The sequence below is a fragment of the Canis aureus genome, chromosome 19, assembly GCF_053574225.1.
Source record: "Canis aureus isolate CA01 chromosome 19, VMU_Caureus_v.1.0, whole genome shotgun sequence".
NCBI lineage: Eukaryota > Metazoa > Chordata > Mammalia > Carnivora > Canidae > Canis > Canis aureus.
In genome coordinates this window covers 42191269-42207777 of record NC_135629.1, presented here as the reverse complement: position 1 = coordinate 42207777, position 16509 = coordinate 42191269, and the positions used below count along the sequence as shown (strand labels likewise).

The 16509-nt window shown below is 39.5% G+C and overlaps 1 protein-coding gene across 27 annotated transcripts in view; it reads right to left on the bottom strand.

The window, feature by feature from the left end:
- MAP4 (microtubule associated protein 4) overlaps positions 1-16509 on the bottom strand; it is a 204940-nt gene that overhangs the window by 52916 nt on the left and 135515 nt on the right. For 26 of the 27 annotated variants that reach the window (XM_077859059.1, XM_077859060.1, XM_077859047.1 and 23 more), the window contains 5 exons: positions 13918-14040; positions 7107-7220; positions 3730-3861; positions 2059-3216; positions 1261-1383 (listed from right to left, as the gene is read on the bottom strand). In XM_077859059.1, coding sequence (XP_077715185.1) covers positions 1261-1383; positions 2059-3216; positions 3730-3861; positions 7107-7220; positions 13918-14040 — 1650 coding nt within the window. The remainder of the gene's footprint in view (positions 1-1260; positions 1384-2058; positions 3217-3729; positions 3862-7106; positions 7221-13917; positions 14041-16509) is intronic. The other variant, XM_077859051.1, reaches the window with a different exon arrangement.

Here is a 16509-nt window from a genome sequence, read left to right as displayed (position 1 = left end):
TACAAATCCAATCCTTTATTTAACATCTCAGGTCAATTACTGCTTCTTTCAAGAAAGTGCTAGGTTTCAGTACCCCACAACATTTATAACATTTAATTTGGCAACCAACCAGCTATTTGATGCTATCTCTTAATATTATTTAATTGAATTATTATATGAATCTTTGGCTACAAAGTTCATGCCTGGCAACTTTCCTCACCATCCAGGCTATGATGTAACAACACAAGGGCAAGGACCCAGAGTTCAATATCTATATCCCTTAGCATGGTATATTTTGTATACAATAAGGATTTGATAAATCTTTATTGATATGCTGAGTCACTAAGACAACATTAAAAAAAAAATCACTTTATTTAGCTCCTACTTGGGGCTAGACAGTATGTAAGCACTTTAGCATCTCAGTGAAATAAGTCACGGTCCCTGCCCTCGAGTTTACATTCTAATCAGTCACAGAAAAGTAAGCAGAGAATCATTAAGTTGATAATCATACATACATGCTTTGACTTATATCTAAGACATGCAATCTTAAAGTTCATTGAATGATCGAACTCCAAGTTAGAAAGTACCTTGGAGCAGTGCCTCTCAAAGTTTAGTGTGTATAAGAATTGTCTGGAAAACTTATTAAAATGCTTATGAAGGTCTGAGGTGGAATCGAGGACGATGCATTTGTAATAGGCAGATGCTGTTGGGTCATAAAACACACTGTATCTAACACGGGCTTATTAGCAAAGGTTTACAGAACATTTGACCAACATATTCCTCATATAGCTGAATAAATGGAGATACAGGGAAGTTAAATAACCTACTCAAGACCACACAGCATATAATATTGAACAGTTGAACTGGGCTAAAATTTAGATGTCTTGGGACACCTGGTGGGTCAGTGGTTGAGTGTCCTGGGATTGAGTCCCACATCAGGCTCCCTGCAGGGACCCTGCTTCTCCCTCTGCCTATGTCTCTGCCTCTCTCTCTGTCTCTCATGAATAAATAAATTAAAAATCTTAAAAAAAAAAAATTTAGATGTCTTGAGTTGATGTAGTGATAATTTAAAAATACGTAAAAACAAAAACAAAAACAAAAAACTATGTAACCAGCTGACCTTATGCCCAAACAAGACAAAAATCTATCTAAGAAAGAGAATGGACTTCATAAACAATACTGCTAATTACTATCACAAAAACTAAGAACAGCATCCACCACCACCAACCCATTGCTCCCAGTTGAAGCAGTTTCAGATTCCACTTGGTATCCCTAACTTACCTGAGATCTCTGAAGAAAGTTCAGGAGGTTGGCTACTGAATGGTTTCTTTTGCTTTTGTTTCTCTAACACAGAATCGTCATCTGTTGGCAAGTTGTACTTCTGGCCCATGGCTGGGACTGGTTCTAAGCGTAACAGTAAATACCACAGATTTTAGAGCAGCACTACTTAAGCTCTTTCTCCACCTTTCAGAAACTGGAAGCAGGAATAGTTTTGGAGGGATTGAGGGAGGGATGCTCCTCTGAGGGCAGCAGAGAGATAGCTAGAGTGGTAGGTAGAAGGTGAAATTGGGAAACTTTTTGTCTTAAATGGGAAAAATATCAAATATTTGGATGTTGGTGGGAATGATTCAATGGATGGGGGCAAAAACTGGTGAGAGGCAGGAAAGGAAGGAATGTCTAGGCTAGGGCATACTTAAGCAGGCAAGAGGATGTGGGATCTAATGCAAAATAGAAAACAGCCTTATTAATGAGGCGCAGAGATGGCTTCCTTCCAGTAACAGGAGTGAGGCAGAGACTTGGAATCTAGTATATAAGCAGGTAGGGAGAGGAGATAGCAAAAGTCTCTTTTACTGAACATTTTCTTTTGTTGCTTAAATTATCAACAAGGAAAACAAATTAGCAGAGAAAGGAGGAGGGTGCTGGGAATGGGAAGAGGACGGAGGTGAGAAAGTCTAGAATGTGTATAAACAGAGCAGAATACAGTGTAACGGTCTTTATATTCTCTAGTACATTTGTCCCTTACCCTTCTGGAGACTACCCCATGGGAGACAGAAATACTGAGTAAACATAAACCCGTACCTGGAGAAATGATAAAAGTAGATGCAGCTGACTGCCCCTCATCCTTGGGAGATTTTAACTGGGACGCCTTGCTTATTTCTTCCTGTGTCCATGGAGTGTCCACGTCCTTAGCTGGAACTGGTGCCACCTCTGTTTCTGAGAGTGGTGCAACATCCTTGGCGGGATTCACATTGTTGGCCAGGATCACCTCTGTCCCAGGGGGCAGAGCCACATCCTTAGTCAGGGCTACCTCTGTTTCTGGAGGCTGAGGCACATCCTTGGTCAGGGTCACTTCCGTTTCTGGTGGCACTGCCACATTCTTGTCCAGGGCTACCTCTGTTTCTGGAGGTGAAACCATGTCCTTGCCCAGGGCCAACTCTGTTTCTTGGGATGGAGACACATCCTTGCCCAGGACCATCTCTGATTCTGGGGATGGAGCCACGTCCTTCACTGGGGTCTTTTCTATATCTGGATATAGAGCAATGTCCTTGACTGCAGCCACCTTTGTTTCTGGGGGCAGTGGCACAACCTCAGTCAAGATCACCTTGGTTTCGGGAGGCAGTGCCATGTCCCCAGTTGGGGCCACCTCTGTTTCTGGGGACAAAGCCACTTCCTTGGCTGAAGGTATTTCTGTGGATGATATAACATCTTTAGCCAATGCCACTTCTATTTCTGAGAGTGATACCACACCCTTGGCTGGGGCCATCTCTCTGTCTGTGCATGGTACCGTGCCCTCATCTGGGGACAAATCCATTTTTATAGGTGGTGCTCTCTCTGTTTCTTTGAATGATAATATATCCTTGGCTAGGGCCACCTCTGTTTCTGGGGGTAGTACCACATCCTTGGCTAATGATACATCTTCTTCTCTGGACAATACGACATCCTTAACTGGAGCTTCTTCTGTTTCTCTGGGCAGTACCATGTCCTTGACTAAGGCCATATCTGACTCCATAGATGATTCTATGTCCTTAGCCTGTGTCACATCTGATTTGGGAGATACTTCCATGTCTTTAGCCAATGCCACCTCTATTTCTGTGGCTGGTGCCAGGTCCTCAGCTAGAGCCATCTCTGTTTCTCTAAATGGTGACATGTCAGCAGCCTCCAGGCCCCTCATGGTTTCCAATGCTTCTGCTGGTGCCCTCTCTTCTGCTGATGTCATTTCTACCTCTTCAGCTGGCTCTATGGGAAGTAAGTTGGAAATTTAGGACTCATCACTGTGTGCTCATAGCTCTGCATTCAAAACTTACTTTCTGAGAACACAGGAGTATCTAGATTTTGTGACCATAATACCCTAAACATAATACCCTACTCTTTCATAGTCCCGGTACTGAGAAGAACAGGATACCGAGAGAGTACATAGTAGAGAAGGAAAAGAAAAAACACAGGTTTAAAAACAGCAGCGGCCCAGGCACACAGCTATTTTAAGAATGGGAACCTGTGGCACATCTAGAAAAAACCTCTAAGGCATAAATCTGCACTGAATTAAAAAAAGATTTTCTGTGCCCACGAACTCCAAGTGTTGTATTTCACCCACACCTTCATTCCTTCAGCTGTGAAATCAGTAATTAAAGGAATAAAAGCATTTGTGATAGTTCTAAAATGTTTATCTATACTGCTGTACACTGCTAAAAATGAAGTCTGGTGATTTAAATTATGATACTGTAACCATTAAGTGATAAAGAGAGCTTCTACCTGTGGGCTGCAGAGGCTGTGGTGTGGCCATTGGGGAAATGAAGGATTCTGAATGTGGAGAGTTTGGGGCTTCCATGGGCCACCCCTGAGGAACAACAGCTGCAGGAGAAAATGTGCCACAGGGAAACAGACCTAATATTGAAACACAGATTTTTGAAACTGGGTCAGTAATGAGGGAAAAAAGGCATTTGATATTGAAAATCAGCTTTGTATACTGCCATAATGACAAAGACCTAAGGACTAATGAAAAACAAAGCAAGAGAGTTTTAAAGTAAAAATTGTTGACGTTTTTCAGGTTTTGGTAAATTGTTACCTGGCTGTCATGCCATTGGTCAGCATTAACTAGGAACCTTCTACAGCATATTGCAAGGAGTCAAAGTACCAAAGATGAAGCTCTAGCACCAAAAATATCATAACTGGCACAACACAATGTACAGTAAGGAATTGTGACTCTTGATTTCCTCATCTGTAAAATGAGATGAATGCCTTCCTCTGCAACATTACACAACAGTTCTGTGAAAATGTTTGTAAATTATTTAGAAAGAGACAAATGTAGAAGGATTATTATCATGCTAGCCTCTGTCAGACATAATAGGGGATTTAATATCACATGGTCCTTGCCATCAAGAGTATTACAATTTAGCTAGAGGGGCAAGACAAACATATATTAAATACTGTATAGGGGGCACTTGGGTGGCTTAGTTAGTTTGAGTGTCTGCCTTTGGCTTGGGTCATGATCCCAGGGTCCTGAAATTGAGCCCCGCACCAGACTCTGCTTGATGGGGAGCCTGCTTCTCCCTCTGCCTCTCCCTTCTTGCACTCCTCCTGACTTGTGCTCATTCTTGCTCATTCTCTCTCAAATAATAATCTTGAAATGTCATTTTAAAAAAAGTTTAAAAAAATACTGTATAGTATGGACTAAGTGCTCCAAGAGTTTAAGAACAACCATGAGGATCAGAACAGCTACAGAGGCTTCAGAGGAGAAGCAAGAGCAGGAAGAGAGGAGAGAGTAGTCCATTTCAAGGACGGAGGACACTGAGCAAAGAAAAGTATGAAAATGCCAGTAGGACAAGAATGTTTCTGCAACTATCAAATCAGTTGGATTCAAATAGATCTTGCAAACCAGAGAGAAAACAGGATTAGAGCGAACAATGGAAGAAGGATCTGGAAAGCCAGAGAAATTTAGACTTGAAGGGCAAAAAACAGTCTTTTAAGGTCTTAATGAAAAATGAGATGATAAATATAGAACAGGGACCCAGTGACCAACGCAACAGGTATGTCTGGAATGAATTTAAAAGGGAGCAGGAAGTTTGTCAGGAGACTCCTGAGGTGGCCTAGATATGAAGGGACAGGGGCTTCTACAGAGGAAGGCAGAGGGAGCATAAAGGAAGAGAACAAGATGCTGTAAAGAAGTCAGTGGGACTAAATGACTTGCTAGCTGGCAAGCTGAAAAATACAGGAGTCAAAGCCACAATCAAAACGTCAGGTGACTACATGGATAGCATCAACATGGATAGCATCAACATTAACTTATATGACATCTTTCCCCCTAGAGATCCTCAGTTCAAAGAGAAGCATAATTACAACATATTATTAGGCATGAGCTTTACAAATACAAAATTATAAGCATTATTGGAAGTGGGACTTATTGGCAATAGGTACTGAAGGAAACCAGAATGTCACTACAAAATATGCCTCTTTGACATAAAAATTATTTTGAACTGAAAGCAATTAGGGAGCAATAAACCTAGAAAAAGCTCCCCACTTTCTGCCTAAGGGCAGGATATAAATTCTCTTCTTCTGGGAGACAGACTATCAGCCCAGAGAGAGCACCAGAGGAACCTGCAAACAAACTTTACTCCACTGGTTCCCTCTCACGCATTTTTTTTTAAATTTTTATTTATTTATGATAGTCACACATCGAGAGAGAGAGAGGCAGACACATAGGCAGAGGGAGAAGCAGGCTCCATGCACCGGGGGCCGATGTAGGATTCGATCCCGGGTCTCCAGGATCGCGCCCCGGGCCAAAGGCAGGCGCTAAACCGCTGCGCCACCCAGGGATCCCTCTCACGCATTTTTTTTTTTTCCTCACGCATTTTTTACCCACAGTTTGCCACTCATGGAAGCCTAAAAACTGCATTCCTTTGTCTTGTCATTTCTTTTCTTTTTTAAAAGATTTTATTTATCTATTCATGAGAGACACACACAGAGAGAGAGAGAGAGGCAGAGACACAGCCAGAGGGAGAAGCAGGCTCCATGCAGGGAGCCTGACATGGGACTTGATCCCGGATCTCCAGGATCATGCCCAGGGCCGAAGGCGGGGCTAAACTGCTGAGCCCCTGGGGCTGCCCTTTTTTTTTTTTTTTTTAAGATTTTATTTATTCATTTGATAGCAAGAGAACACAAGTAGGAGGAGAAGAGGGAGAAGTAAGCTCCCTACTGAGCAAGAAGCCCAAAGCCAGGCTTGACTCCAGGACCCGAGGATCATGACCTGAGCTGAAGGCAGATGTCTAACCAGCTGAGCCACCCAAGTAACCCTTTCCTTTCACTTCTTTACACATTTACTGTTCTTTGTTGAAGATGCTATATAAATTTAAATTCTAAGCTACCACTTTGCGTTACTTTTCTCCCGTATGATGGATTCTGCATGTGTTAACAAACTGTCTCCTGCTAATCTGTCTTTTTGTTAAGAGTCCCAGCTAAAAACCTAAGATGGTAAGAAGTAAAGTTTCACTTCCCTCATGGTATCCTGGCCACATTCACGTTAAAAGTTATACAAAACCAGGAATAAGGATACTACTAATTGAGAAATAAGACATGTTTAATGTTTACTAAGTACCAGATGTTATGAGAAGTGCTCTTATAAAATTCTATTTAATTGTCACCACATCTTTAAGGTAGGAACAAGCGCTGGCCCCACAGATAAAGAAATCACAGTTTAGAGAGGACATAACTTGCCTGAGGTAATGAGCTGGTATAATGTGGAGATAGAATCTGGCCCTATCCAGCCCCAGTGGCGCAGCGGTTTAGCGCCGCCTGCAGCCCAGGGTGTGATCCTGGAGACCCAGGATTGAGTTCCACGTCAGGCTTCCTGCATGGAGTCTGCTTCTCTCTCTGCCTCTCTCTCTCTCTCTCTCTCTCTCTCTGAATTAAAAAAAAAAAAAGAATCTGGCCCTATCGTATAGTATTCAAGATCCAATGAGAGGAGGTGAGCAGACCCTGAGCAGCTCAACTAAATTCTCTCCTGAGACCAATCTAGAAAGAGCCTTGTTACAGCTAGAGCCAAAAAATATGAGTGGTTAAATTCAAAGGTGATGGGTAAAAGTCCACCTTAATTGTTTGGAGTTAACCAATCAATCTAGTTGAAGAAATCATACCATAACTGTCTTGCAGGGGATCATTTCGTTCTGTAAATGCTGCAGCACTGGTTGTTCCACCGGGGAGAAAGAGAAAATCCTCCAGGCCATCATCATGGTGCATCTTAAAAGGATCTGGAATAAAGAAGGAATTTAAAACTCATTCAGTGAATATAGCTAAAAAGATTAGCATTCCTTACATTATGATGAATACTGATTGGCTACATTTGTGTCATCAATAGAAGTTAAATAAATTGAGATAATATGTGACTGAACATGGTAAAGAATATGTAATCTCATATTCTCTAAGATTTGATTATCTGAATCAGCTAACAAATAAAAAACCAAAAGCACAACTAATACTCAATTCTATAATATGTTTAGAGTTGAAAGTACAGATATAATTAAACTTTCAATATATATTTAGACATTCATTTTAGGTTATATGGGGGGAGGGGAAGACAGCCAGACAAGTAAAGACAATACCTCATGTGGACTTTATGAAGAAAACTACCTTTAAAGAACTGTCTGAATAAAACAAGGTGAACAGCTGGCATCTTAAGAAGAGAAATAAACTCTAGAATCAGAAGTTGCCGTAAGTAAAGACACTCAAAACATCAGGGAAACTGCCTTCTTATACGAGAAAAGAGCAAAGCCAGTCACAAAGCCAGTCAGGCCAAGCAAAAATTTTGCTAAGGGACGCTTGCTATGATGAGCTCTGAGTGTTATATGTAAGTGATGATTCACTGAATTCTATCCCTGAAACCAATATTACACTATATGTTAACCAACTAGAATTTAAATAAAAATTGTCCTGTGTGTTCATTGCTACTAGCACATCTACTTCCTTGAGCAGACAGATCAGCATGTATTCCAATGCAAGCAAAGGATAATCAGCCTTTAAACTGTGGATACTGTTTCCAAATTACTTTAAAGTGGCTTCCTTTCTTTTTGATCTTTAGTCATGAAATGGTCATAAGACATTTCTGCCCTGAAGCAGAAATTAAATATTAAGAATGCGATGGTCAACAGAACTTTGAGAAATGTACTAAAAGATTTGTGATTTAATCTTTCTGATATTCTGGGATCCCTGGGTGGCGCAGCGGTTTGGCGCCTGCCTTTGGCCCAGGGCGCGATCCTGGAGACCCGGGATCGAATCCCACATCAGGCTCCCGGTGCATGGAGCCTGCTTCTCCCTCTGCCTATGTCTCTGCCCCCCTCTCTCTCTCTCTCTCTCTCTCTCTCTGTGACTATCATAAATAAATAAATAAATAAATAAATAAATAAATAAATAAATAAATAAATAGAATTAATCTTTCTGATATTCTACACTGGAAAGGTTTGTGATCAGCATGGTTTTATTCTAGGTACCAGAAAGGGGGATAATAGCATGCTTTTTCTCATTGCCCTTAGTATAAAATATACGCTTAATATAAAATACGCCAATCCTACAATAAATTCTTTATTAGAGAAAAAAAAAAGAATTCAGCTTCTGGGGCAGGTAGCTTAGTCAGTTAAGGATCTGCCTTCAGTTCAGGCCATGATCCCAGGGCCCTAGGATGGAGCCCTGCATTGAGTGCTCTGCTCAGTGGGGTGTCTGCTTCTTCCTCTGCCCTTCTCCCTGCTTGTGCTCACTTTTTCTAATAAATAAGTAGTATCTTTAAAAAAAATCTGCTTCTAAGGAGGCCTTCTCAAAATTTGCACACATCTGAATTACCCTGCAGCCTTAAAGAAACACTGATTGCTAGGCCCTAAGAATCTGATTTCTAACTAGTTCCTTGGTGGATCCTAGTGACTCATTCCCTTCAGGGGCTTCATTTGTCAGAGGCAAGCTGTACCACCCTCTTCTAGTTAGGGTTGTCAAGATCAGGGGAGACCATGGCACTGGTAAGTATAAACAAGCAGAAGGCAAACTAAGAACTGTTGGGGATGGAGGAGACCCCAATGTTGCTTCGCCAGAACAGCAGGGGAGCTGGGAAGAGAGATTATAACCATTCATTCTCTCCAGTATCACTTGGTTTGGGGTGGTTGCTTGCTTGTTCTGCTTCTTGCACTTCCACTGAAGGAAAACAGGAAGCCTAAACCATCAAGGAGAGTAATTGTATGGTGTGCATATGAGGATGGAAGATTTGCTAACTTGCATGTAAAAATGAATGGTTTCTAACCAAGTTCCGTCATTTACTTATTTTTTACGGAGTGCCTCTAATATGGCAGAGCCTGTGTGCTCTAAAAACCCAGAGGAGGGACGCTTGGGTGGCTCAGCGATTAAGCATCTGCCTTTGGCCCAAGGCATGATTCTGGAGCCCCAGGATCGAGTCCCACATCGGGCTCCCTGCATGGAGCCTGCTTCTCCCTCTGCCTATGTCTCTGCCTCTCTCTCTCTGTGTCTCTCATGAATAAATAAATATAATCTTTAAAAAGAAAAAAAAAAAAAAAAAAGGGAAGGGATCCCTGGGTGGCTCAGCGGTTTAGCACCTGCCTTTGGCCCAGGGCGGGATCCTGGAGTCCTGGGATTGAGTTCCACATCGGGCTCCTTGCATGGAGCCTGCTTCTCCCTCTGCCTGTGTCTCTGCCTCTCTATCTGCGTCTATCATGAATAAATAAATAAAATCTTAAAAAAAAAAAAAAAAAAAAGAGGAGATGCAGAAGGTCAGGGCTGAGAACATTTAGCAGAGCAATATTTTCGTTCAAGAAGATCTTCACCTGATAAATACTTAAGCTGAAAACTAAAGAAATGAGTGGTTACAGGGAGAAGACCTTTTCTCCATCTATATTCACTCCCTCATAGTGATCTCATTTAATCCTACAGTTTAAAATCCTGTAACTTAGTAATACTCAAATTTGTACCTCGAGACATCTAGAACTCACCCCTTATATCTTAACTTTCTTTTTAAAAAGATTTTATTTATGTATTCATGAGAGAGGCAGAGACATATGCAGAGTGAGAAGCAGACTCCCTGAGGAGAGCCCAATGCGGGGACTTGATCCCAGAACCCTGGGACCATGACCTGAGCCAAAGGCAGATGCTCAACCACTGAGCCACCCTGGTGCCCCTCTTGGCTTTCCTAAAATTGCCAATCCTTTTTTTTTTTAAGATTTTATTAATTTATTTTATTTGACAGAGAGAGAGTGAGTGAGAGAGCACAAGCAGGGGGGAGCAGCAGAGGGATAAGTAGGCTAAGTAGGACGCGGGGCTCAATCCCAGGACCCCAAGAACATGAACTGAGCTGAAGGTATATGCTTAACCAACTGAGCCACCCAGGCACCCCTAGATTACCAATTTTTAATATATAAAATAAAGTCAAAATGTAACATGCTTCCCAAATGACCATTCATACAATCTTCCCATCTCTAATGGCATTCTATCTTTTTGGTCAAATCATGAGGAATCCACTAAAAAACTACTAAAACTAATGAGTTCAGCAAGGTTGGAAGATACAAGATCAATATACAAAAGTCAATTGTATACCTATTACCTTCCAATGAACAATCTAAAAATGAAATTAAGAAAACTATTCCAAAAAAAGAAAACCATTCCATTCATAGCATCAAAAAACCAAAATATTAGGAATAAGTTTTACAAAACAGAGTATAAAATTTATACTCTGAAAACTTCAAAAATATTGTTGAAATAAGGTATACATAAATGTAAAACATTCTATGTTTATGAACTGAAAGACTTAATATTGTTAAGATGGCAAAACTCCTCAATTTGATCTATAGATTCAACGCAATTCCCAGCAGAATCCCAGCTGATTTCTTTACAGAAACTGACAACCTAGGCACCTGGGTGGCTCAGTTAGTTAAACATCTGCCTTTACTCAGGTCATGATCCCGGGATCCTGGGATGGAGCCCCACATTGGGCTCCCTGCTCAGTGAGAAGTCTGCTTCTCTCTCTCCCTCTGCACCCCTCCCCCCGTGTGCTCTCTCACACATTCTCTCTCAAATAAAATAAATCTTTAAAAAAAATTGACAAGCTGATTATAAAATTCATGTGGAATTGCAAAGGACCCAGAACAGCCAAAACAATCATTAAAAAAAAAAAAAAAAAAAAAAAAATCCCTGGATTGCTCAATGGTTTGGCCCCTGCCTTCAGCTCAGGGGTGTGATCCTGGAGTCCCGGGATCAAGTCCCATAACGGGCTCCCTGCATGGAGCCTGCTTCTCCCTCTGCCTGTGTCTCTGCCTCTCTCTCTGTGTCTCTCATGATAAATTAATAAAATATTTTTTTAAAAAAGTAGGAAGATTCACATTTCTCCACTGCAACACTTACACAAAGCTACAGTAATCATGATAGAATAGTACTGGTATAAGGACAGACATACACATCAGTGCAATAGAACTAAGAGTTGATAAAACTATAGGTCTATGGTGAACAGATTTCAGCAAGAATGCCAAGACTAGGAAATGGGGAAAGAATGATATTTTCAAAAAATGGCGCTGGGACAACTGGATATCCACATGCAAAATAATGAATCTGGACTTCTCTACCTCTCACCATATACAAAAATCAACTTACAATGGATCAAAGACCTTAATACAAGAGATAAAATTGTAAATTTTTAGAACAAAACATAAGGATAGATGTTCATGACCTCAGATTTGGCAATGAATTTTTAGCTATGACACAAAAGCATGAACGGCAAAATAAAAACTAGGTAATTGGGCCTCATCAAAATAAAACACTTCTATGCATCAAAGGGCACTATCAAGAAAATTAAGAAAAGAAAATTAGAAGACAACCCCCATAACATGGGAAAAAATATTTGCAAATCATAAATCTAATAAGGGTCTAGTATATAAAGAACTCTTATAAGACAACAACAACAACAAAGACACACCAATTAAAAATGGTAAAAAGGGGGGCAGCCCCGGTGGACCAGCGGTTTAGCGCCACCTTCGGCCCAGGGTGTGATTCTGGAGACCGGGGATTGAGTCCCACATCAGGCACCCTGCATGGAACCTGCTTCTCCCTCTGCCTGTGCTTCTGCCTCTCTCTCTGTATCTGTCATGAATAAATAAATAAAATCTTAAAAAAAGAAAATGGGACAAAGGCAAAGGGAACGTCTGGGTGGCTCAGTGGTTGAGTGCCTGCCTTTGGCTCAGGTCATGATCCCGGGGTCCTGGGTTCAAGTCCTGATTGGGTTCCTTCAGTGAGCCTGTTTCTTTCCTTCTGCCTGTTTCTCTGCCTCTCTCTCTTTCTGTGTCATGAATAAATAAAATCTTAAAAAAAAAATAGGACATGGTATCTGAATACACATTTCTCTAATGAAGATATACAAATAGCCAGTAAACACATGAAAAGATAAAAAGATGATCATTAGCTAAGAGGAAAATGCAAATAAAAATCACAACAGGATACCATTTCAATAGCAACTAGGCTAGATATAATTTTTCAAAAGGTAAAACAAGCATTTTTAAAGATGTGGAGGAATTATAAACCTAACCCACTATTGGTAAGAATATAAAATGGATGCTTTGGAAAATAGTTGGGCAATTCATCAAATGATTAAATAGTTACCAAATAATCAGCAATACCAACCCAGGTATAAACAAACCCAAGGTAAATGAAAATGTGTGTTTGCACAAAAACCTGTACATGAATGATTAAAACAGCAGTACTAACAACAGTAAAACAAAACAAAACAAAAACAAAAAAACCCCGCAAACAACCTACACACTTATCAATTGATGAAAAGATAAACAAAATGTGGTATATCTATGCAATAGGTCCCTCTGAAAGAATGAAGCACTGACCCATGGCACAAAATGCACAATTCTTGAAAGCTTGCTAAGTGAAAAAGCCAGTCACAAAAGAGCACATACGATTCCATCTTATAAAATGTGCAGAACAGATAAATTTAGAGAGAGAGTCGATTAGTGGTTGCTTAGTGCTGGGTTGGATAAAGAGACAGGGAGTGATATCTAAAGAATACAGAGTTTGTTTTTAAGGTAATAAAAATATTGTAAAGCTGATTCTGGTGATAGCTTTATATATATGTGAATACACTAAAAATCCACTGAATTGTACACTTTGAATAGGTGAATTGTATGTTATACGAATTATGACTCAATAAAGCAGTTTTTAAAAATTATCATATATCTAAGACAGTCAATAATTAGAAAATGGTATAGAACATCAAGTACTAGTTCGTTTGGAATCAGCTATAAGCACCTTATAAGTTAGATGGCAGAAAGGAAGCCATATATAAATACAAAATACAAACAAAAAAAACTGAGCTCTCAACCTGGCATGGGGCCATTGATGCTACCACTTTGAGGTCCTTCTACAATCCATTCCTGCCACCATTTCTAGCTCTAGGCAACTACCAAAAACTATGCTTTTGGTCTCTATAGATTAGTTTGATTTTATAGAAATTGGGTATGAGTCTTAGTTCCTTCTGTCAAATGAGGATGATAAATACTTGCAGACTTAGGTTAGAAACACAGAAAATATGTATAGGAAGGTGCTAGCACTGTGCCTGGCACACGAAACAGACATTCAACAAATGGTGCTATAATTACTGTAAAAATTCCTTTTGGAAGAATTAAGAATCTAAGGTACTACTGACAATTTAGTCTTCAATGAATATCAGTTTCAGTTAAATTACAAAAACAGTCCTTGAAAGGGAGAGATTTAGAGGGGCATGGGCCTCAGAAGAAGGGATTGAGAAGAGAAAGGGTCAACTAAATGTTCAGAGTAAATGATTACACCTTGGTTGTGCTTTACAAGCTATATTTAAGCTAAAAAGTTTATCTACATGGTGGCTGCAAATATTTCATGTTTATGTCATTGCTTACACTGAGCAGTCACAGGCAAGTCTGTACTTACCAGTCTGGGTAGGATTCACCAACTGTTCTGGCTCAAAGCAAAAGTTTGTATTTTCTGGCCAGCTCTGGATGTTCTGATATCCCTCGTAGGGCATTTTCTCTTCAAGGAATTGAGTTGGCGAGCCTTTAAATACAAAACACGGAAAAAAAAAGTTAAAAGGTACTTTTGTCTTCTCCATTAGAGTTGAGTTTCTACAAGTATCACAATTAGTATAATTATGACAAAATCATACCTACCTAGCGCCTTTCAAGAAATCTTTTTAAAAATTTTACGATAGAAAAATATAATAAAAATACTGGAAGTAAAAAAAAAATACTGGAAGTATAGGTTGTTATTAGGTTAAAAATACTGCAAAATATCTTCTGGTTATGATATCTGAATAGGTTAATGATTTTTATCTACAAAAGAACAAGTATAAAATTTGACAACTGTCAGCAACAATCATTTCAAGTCACCAAAACTCAAAAAAATGTCAGATCTAAATAAATGGAGAGAAATACTATGCTATGTTCATTAATAGAAGACTCAGTATTGTTAAGATGGCGATTCTCAAACTGACCAATAGATTCAAGGCAATTACAATTAAAAATTTCAGTAGAATTTTTTGAAGGTGTCAACAAACTCATTCCATAATTTATAAGGAAATGCGAAAAACCACAGAATAGCCAAAACAATTTTGAAGAACAGCACACTGGAGGACATTATCTGATTTTAAAAGTTATTACAAATGTAAAATAACCAAGTGAGTGTGGTATGGCCCACACATTAGATAAATGGAGCAGAATAGAGTTCAGAAAGAAAACTACATAAGTTGTGGACAACTGGTTTTTAACAGAAGTCCCAAGGGGAAAGGATCATTTTCTTCTAACCAATGACACAGAAACAACTGGTCACTTACCTTACACCATACGCAAAATCTAACTCCAGATAGATTCAAAACCTAAATGTAAACAGGTGAAACTAAAGGAATTTGTAGAAGAAAACAGGAGAAAACTATCTCTGTGACCCTGAATTAGGCAGAGATTTCTTAGACATGTCATCAAAAGCAAGATCCATAAAGGAAAAATACTGATGAACTGGACACCATTGAAATGTAAAACTTTTTCTTTTCTTTTTAAAAAGATTTTATTTATTTATTCATGAGAGACACAAAGAGAGAGGCAGAGACACAGGCAGAGGGAAAAGCAGGCTCCATTGCAGGGAGCCCCATGTGGGACTTGATCCCAGGACTCCAGGATCACGCCCTGGGCCGAAGGCAGGCGCTCAACCGCTGAGCCACCCGGGGATCCAAAGCTTTTGCTTTTCAAAAATACTATTAAGAGAATGAAAAGAGAAGCCAGAGACTGAGAAAATATTTGCAAATGATAAATCTAATAAAGGACTTATATAGAGAAGAGATCAAAATCCCTTAGAGCATAATTATAATCTACCTTAGATCAATTTTATAGGAAACAAATTCATTAATCACATTAAAAACAATATTTATAAGCAACTAGATAGATACTGGCACATACTGTGTATTCAAAACTGTGTTTAAGCATTTAATATGGGGAAAATAGCCACTTCAGTCTTTTTATGCAGTCTTGTTTATACTTGCAAAGAACAATATGTAAAGTTCTTATTTTATTTCCCTCAGATTTTGTTTGTTCTGATCATATTTATTAAAATGTTATCCTCGGGCAGCCCTGATGGCCCAGCGGTTTGGCGCCATCTTCGGCCTGGGGTGTGATCCTGGAGATCTGGGATCGAGTCCCACATCAGGCTCCCTGCATGGAGGCTGCTTCTCCCTCTGCCTGTGCCTCTGCCTCTCTTTCTCTGTGTCTGTCATGAATAAATAAATAAAATCTTCAAACAAACAAACAAACAAACAAATAAATAAAATGTTATTGTCTGTTCAGGCTAATAATAAAAAATTAAGACTTGGAAAAAATCTCTTACAACACAACTGTAAGACAAGCAACTCAATTTTAAACGAGCAAAAATTTTCAATAGCCATTGTCATCAAAGAAAATACACAAGTGGGTAATATGCACATGAAAAGCAGCTCATCATCATTAGTCGTTAAGGAAATGCAAACTGAAATCACTATCAGATGCTATTACACTACCGAACCACTAAATCAAAAAGACTGATAATACCAGGAGTTAGTGAGGACAAAGAGAAAAAGGAAACTTCTTTCATTCCTGGAGGGAAAGTTAAATGGCACTACTTTAGAAATTAGTTTGATGGCTTTCTTTTCTTTTTTTTTATGAACAGCTTGAGATATAAATTATCCTTTTAAAGTGTAGAATCCCGTGGGTTTCAGTATGTTCACGGAGTTATACAACTACCACCACTAACTTCAGAATATCTTTATTACTCCAAAATCCTCTATATATAAGTTTCTGTGTGGTCATATGTTTCTAATTCTACTGAGTATATGCCTAGCAGAATTTCTAGGTCATAAATCAACTCTTATGTTTAACATTTTGAGAAACTGCCAGACTGTTTTTGCAAAGCGCTTGCACCATTTTATAATCTCAACCAACAATGTATGAGCGTTTCAACTTCTCCACATCTTCGCCAACACTGTTGATCTTTTTTATTTTAGCT